Source organism: Oryx dammah, unplaced genomic scaffold, assembly GCF_014754425.2.
Source record: "Oryx dammah isolate SB20612 unplaced genomic scaffold, SCBI_Odam_1.1 HiC_scaffold_13, whole genome shotgun sequence".
NCBI lineage: Eukaryota > Metazoa > Chordata > Mammalia > Artiodactyla > Bovidae > Oryx > Oryx dammah.
The window spans coordinates 1,898,439-1,903,938 of NW_024070197.1; the positions used below are offsets into that span (position 1 = coordinate 1,898,439).

General features: G+C 54.3%; 1 protein-coding gene across 1 annotated transcript in view; it reads left to right on the plus strand.

Moving 5' to 3' along the window:
- The window catches only part of LOC120873013 (zinc finger protein 470-like), a 45,385-nt gene that overhangs the window by 31,807 nt on the left and 8,078 nt on the right, over positions 1–5,500 (plus strand). Inside the window, 1 exon segment of the mRNA XM_040253767.1 lies at positions 1–677. This exon segment is cut by the window's left edge and continues 725 nt beyond it. Coding sequence (XP_040109701.1) covers positions 1–648 — 648 coding nt within the window. The 3' untranslated portion in view covers positions 649–677.

The window sequence follows — 5,500 nt, forward strand, 5'->3', positions numbered from 1 at the left end:
TGCGGCCGCGCCTTCAGCCAGCGCATGCACCTCACGGAGCACCGGCGCACGCACACGGGCGAGAAGCCCTATGCCTGCGGGGACTGCGGCCGTGCCTTCAACAAGAGCTCGTCGCTGACGCTGCACCGGCGCAACCACACGGGCGAGAAGCCTTACGTGTGCGGCGAGTGCGGCAAGGCCTTCAGCCAGAGCTCCTACCTGATCCTGCACCAGCGGCTGCACATCGGCGTGAAGCCCTTTGAGTGCGGCCGCTGCGGCAAGGCCTTCAGCAAGAACTCCGCCCTGACGCAGCACCAGCGCCTGCACACCGGTGAGAAGCCCTATGCCTGCCCCGTCTGCAAGAAGCACTTCACGGGCCGCTCCTCGCTGGTGGTGCACCAGGCGGGCCACACCGGCGAGAAGCCCTACGCCTGCGGCGAGTGCGGGAAGGCCTTCGGCCAGAGCGCCTACCTCATCGAGCACCAGCGCATCCACACGGGCGAGAAGCCCTACCGATGCGCACAGTGCGGCAAGGCCTTCATCAAGAACTCCTCGCTCACCGTGCACCAGAGGATCCACACCGGGGAGAAGCCCTACGCGTGCGGCGAGTGCGGGAAGACCTTCAGCCGGAACACCAACCTCACGCGGCACCTGAGGGTCCACGTCTAGGGAGGCTGGGCCCCTCCAGTCTGCACCAGGTGAACGGGGTCCTAGGCTCGGAGTCTCCCCCCAGATGGGCGGGGTCCTCTGCGTGGAGTCTCCACCAGGTGGGCGGGTCCTTACCTCGGCAGTAAGCGGGGGCGCTATGACTTGGGGGCCCAGGGTGGCGCAGCCCCACACAATCTTAGAATGTGGGGGTCCAGGACCGGCTCCCGGTTTACGCGCGCTCCTTGGCCCGGCGTCCTCACCCCCGGACCAGAAGGCAAGCTCCTCCGTGCCCAGTGTACTGGGAATGCTGCGAAGCTGAATGTGGCTGGAAACCCAGGGGAACACCAGGAACCCAGGGGGCCAGAGTTCCGATCCGAGCTCTCAGTAGATAAGCGCCAGGCTGGAGCGTTTCCAGCCTCCGGTCTCCTTTCCGATAGTACGGTGGGTAGGCGCGTGGAGATGTCCGGATAACAGCGTGGGGATATTTCTCCTCTTGGCACACACACCCGCAGTCTAGTCCTAACAAGGTGGTCACTGTCTGTGAGCTCCCTAAGATCTAGAGGGGGACTCTTCATCCTTCCACATCCCAGGCCCGCTGCAGTCTTGCTAAACCGTTCTGGAAGACCTCACCCCACCCCAAGCTAAGAAGCGGTAGAAGTTGGCAAGTTATTCATGAGGGGGCGGAATTTTTTTTTCGAGGTAGCAATAACAGTGACTGCTTCAGAAGCCAAAGTTTCTCATGGTGGTCTGTTCAAATTTTTTTAAAATAAAACTTCACGAAGGAAGTCCAACCTCATTTTAAACAGTCATCAGACGAGAAAGAAACAGGGACCATGTGTTCTGTCAAAGTCGGTTTCAGTGCTTGTGGGAGAAGGTGAGGGAGCCAGTATCAGCAGGCCTAATACTCAGGGTTAAATACTGGAGTTAATAAGCTTGCATGCTGGAGTCTCTTTTCATAGTTATTTTTGCAGTTAAACTTGAAGGAATGTCCTCAGCTTGACCTGAAGCTTTGTGTACACATAGAGTTCCCCGAGTCTCCTCTTTCTGGGGCCTTTTTTGTTTGGTTGGTTGGTTTGGGGTTGTTTATTTGTGTGGTTGGTTGGTTTTGCTGCAGGCTTGCAGGATCTCAGTTCCCCAAGCAAAGACCGAACCCAGGTTAAGGCAGTGAAAACCCAGAGCCCTAACCACTAGACCTCCAGGGAACACCAGGGCCTTTTCCACCACTTTTGTTATTTTAATGTTCAGTGCTACTGGTCACAAATATTCTGGTGTGTCTGAATGTCCCACACTTCCTGACACCAGTGTCCCTGAAGAATAAATAATTCATTCTAAGCAACCACTTAGATCCGCTGGAGAAGGGATAGGCTACCCACTCCAGTATTCTTGGGCTTCCCTTGTGGCTCAGCTGGTAAAGAATCCGCCCACAATGCGGGAGACCTGGCTTCAATCCCTGGGTTGGGAAGATCCCCTGGAGAGGGGAAAGGCTACCCACTCCGGAATTCTAGCTTAGAGAATTCCATGGACATACAGTCCATGGGGTTGCAAAGAGTCAGACATGACTGAGGAACTTTCACTTCCACTTCTCACATATCAGTAAGTGCACTTCGTGTTGCAGGTCAAAAGAGCAGCTGCTCAGCCATGTATAAACATGAATAGGTTTTGAATGTCTGGCAGGGTGTGGGCATCAGGGTGGGCTTGATCCAGGTGCCATGCATCAGAGCCACGGCTCTGACTCCCTTCAACCACTGGCCTTGTCAGACTGGCTTGCCTCATGGCTTCATGTGGTTTCCAACAGCTCCTCTTAACACATTTCCTCAGAAACATCCAGTTGGAGACAGGCCTCTTCCAGTCATTGGCAAAACAACACTTAAGTTCCTTTCAGTTGTGCTCACCAGGAACTGATTATTCTGAGGAGAGGAATGCCATGTGCTGCTTGGCTTAGACCTGGGTCTCACCCTCATCCTCTAAATAGTATCTGGGGAAGGGGAATGAGTAGGAGTGACTGCCCAGATCAGCCTGAAACCACCGGGGTCTGTTCCACCCAGGTCCCGGTCAGGGAGAAGCGGGTGACTTGCAGAAGCCAGCCCCAAGGTCATCATGCTGCTGGAGGCTAACATTTAAAGTCAGATGGCCCCTCTGACTTTTGTCATGACTGTGGGGTTCTGCTGCACAACAAATGTCTGTTCTGACATTTTCTTTGGAAAGCCCTCTCACTGCTGTGATCACCGGGAGGGCCCTCAGTCCTGCCTGTCCTCTGGGCTCTCTTGACCCCGGGATGGGGGTGGAGCCCAAGAGGCTCCAGGTCACATCTCTTTGCTCCGACTTTGGTCTCCATCGGCAAGACCAGATGTCACGTGACCAGGTTTCCTGCTCGGGGCTGGGGGGTGGTGTGTGGCCAGGAGAGTGACCTGACCCCCAGGACAAGTGTGAGCCCTGGGTGGACACAGGTGGGTGAGCACTAGCTGTGACTCAGCAGGCTCCTTGTAGCCCTCTGTGCCATGGTTCACTGTACTTTAAAATGGGGGTAGTGGGTGTCTCTGGGCTTCCCAGCTGGCTCAGTGGTAAAGAACCCTCCTGCCAATTTAGGAGACACAGGTTCTATCCCTGGTTCGAGAAGATCCCCTGGAGGGAAGTAAAGGCACCCCACTCCAGTATTCTTGCCTGGAGAACCCCATGGACAGAGGAGCCTGGCGGGCTACGGTCTACGGGGTCGCAGAGGAATAACTGAGCGACTCACTGAGTGGGCATCTCCGGAGTCGACAATAGGGCAGTGGGTGCAGCTAAGCGGCAGGCCCCGGCAACACAGAGCTGCAGACAGCAGAGCCCCTGCCCTCGCACTCTGTCTCTCTCCCGCTCCCTCACCCCTGTTTCAGACCAAAACACCCATGCAGTCCCACTCCTTGTGGTCATCTGGGACCTCCATCCCTGGGGATGCAGGGCTGGTCAGAGCCGGCTGCCAGCCCACGAGCATTCCAGCCTGGAGGAGGTGAGTCTGATCCGCGTCTCAGCACCCGGAGGAGAAGCAGCCCAGTGTGTCCCCTCACGTGCCTCGTGGTTCACAGCTGGCTCGCCTCAGACCTACGTGGCGGCTGGGAGATGTTGTCCAGGGGCATGTCCAGGACGAAGTGGAGATGACCGTCCCTCGGGCTGCATTTGACGGCCTGTCCGGGCAGATCGTGTAGTCAGTCCCCGCCAGCACTCACCTCCAGCCCCCAGCTTCTGGAGATGCCCTGAGGGTTGGCGTACAGGCAGTGGCTGGGGAAGGGCAGCTGGCCGAGGCCCAGGCTTTCCTGGATACAGCAGTCTCAGCACCTCCCACTGGAGGGGTTCACGCCCCCTCCCGGTTGCAAGTGGGAAATGCGACCTCTGGCAGGACTGACTCAGCAGCAGGAAGGAAAGTGAAGAGGGGATGGGGGGGGGTTGCTGTCTCCCCTGCACCCCCAAATGCAAAGCGAGCGCTCACGCTCGCCAGTACCAGGGAGACAGCAGGCACAGTTATAAAAGGCTCAGTTTCTAGCCATTTGGGAATGTTGTAGATTGCACAGGTTCCCCTGAAATTCGGATGCTGAGACCTTAACACCCAGTGACTTCAGAACGTGACTGCATTGAAGATAAAGAGGACTCTACGAGGTCACATGGCTGGGTGCTAAAACAAGGCCTTGTGTCCTTCTAAGAGAGAAGCATGAGGCCACACAGAGGCAGAGACAGGCACATGAAGAGGCTGCAAGAGGACCACCGTCTGCAAGCCAAGGAGAGAGGCCTTCAGAGAAACCAGCCCTGCCTACACCCTGTCACAGTGTGCCATAGTCAGGAAGAAAAGTTAGTTTGCACCCTTACTCCTGATGCCCAAATAAGAAAATGCTTCCTGTGAACCTGGAATTCAAGCGAAACCAGCTTTACCCCTGAGTTTTGGCATGCTGAGATTTGAGGGTCTTGGGACTTTGCTGGTGGTCCAGTGGTGAAGACTCCATGCTGCCACTGCAGCTGGCAAAGATTCAGTCCCTGGTTGGGGAATTAAGATATCACAGTCAAAAAAGGAGAGAGAGAGATTTGACGATCTGTCATGAACTTTTGACTTTGTTAATCATTCTAACAAAACTAGTAGGTTTTCGGGTCTTCCCTGATGGTCCAGTGGTTAAGGCTCCATGCTTCCAATGCAGGGGGCGTGGGTTTGATCCGCGGTCAGGAAACTAAGATCCCGTGTGCCCTGTGGCATGGCAAAAAAAAAAATTTTTTTTTAAATCTTACCCAATTCAAATCCCACATAATTTGAGTCTAATCCTAATGAAAGATGGTTGGCACGTTTATTCACCAACTAAAATGATACAAAAATAACAGTTTACACAATCATTTGCAAGTATGGATTTCTGAGGTTTTTTTAATTGCAACAGGCTCCTTGTCATTTCAAAAAGTGCCACTAAAAAGGTCCTGATTTCAAATGTTTATAATTCAAGGTAGCATAAAATATAGCCCTGATGTATTTATATAAATTACAATAATATCCTTCTTGCAGTTCCCACCTCACAAGATCAGAACGAAGCCTCATCAGTAAGTTACATATACTTATATAGGGGCTTTCAGGAGGGCTCAGTAGTAAAGAATCCACCTGCAGTGCAGAAGATATGGTTTTGATACCTGGTTCTGGAAGATCCCCTGGAGAAGGAAATGGTAACCCACTCCAGTATCCTTGCCTGGGAAATCCCATGAACAGAGGAGTCTGACGAGCTATAGTCCAAGGGGTCACAGAGAATCAGACAGGACTTAGCAACTGGGTGCGTGTGCATGCACGCACGCACGCACACACACACACACACACCCCGAGCATTCCCCATCTCATTTCCCTACGCGTGCACGCACACACACACACACACAC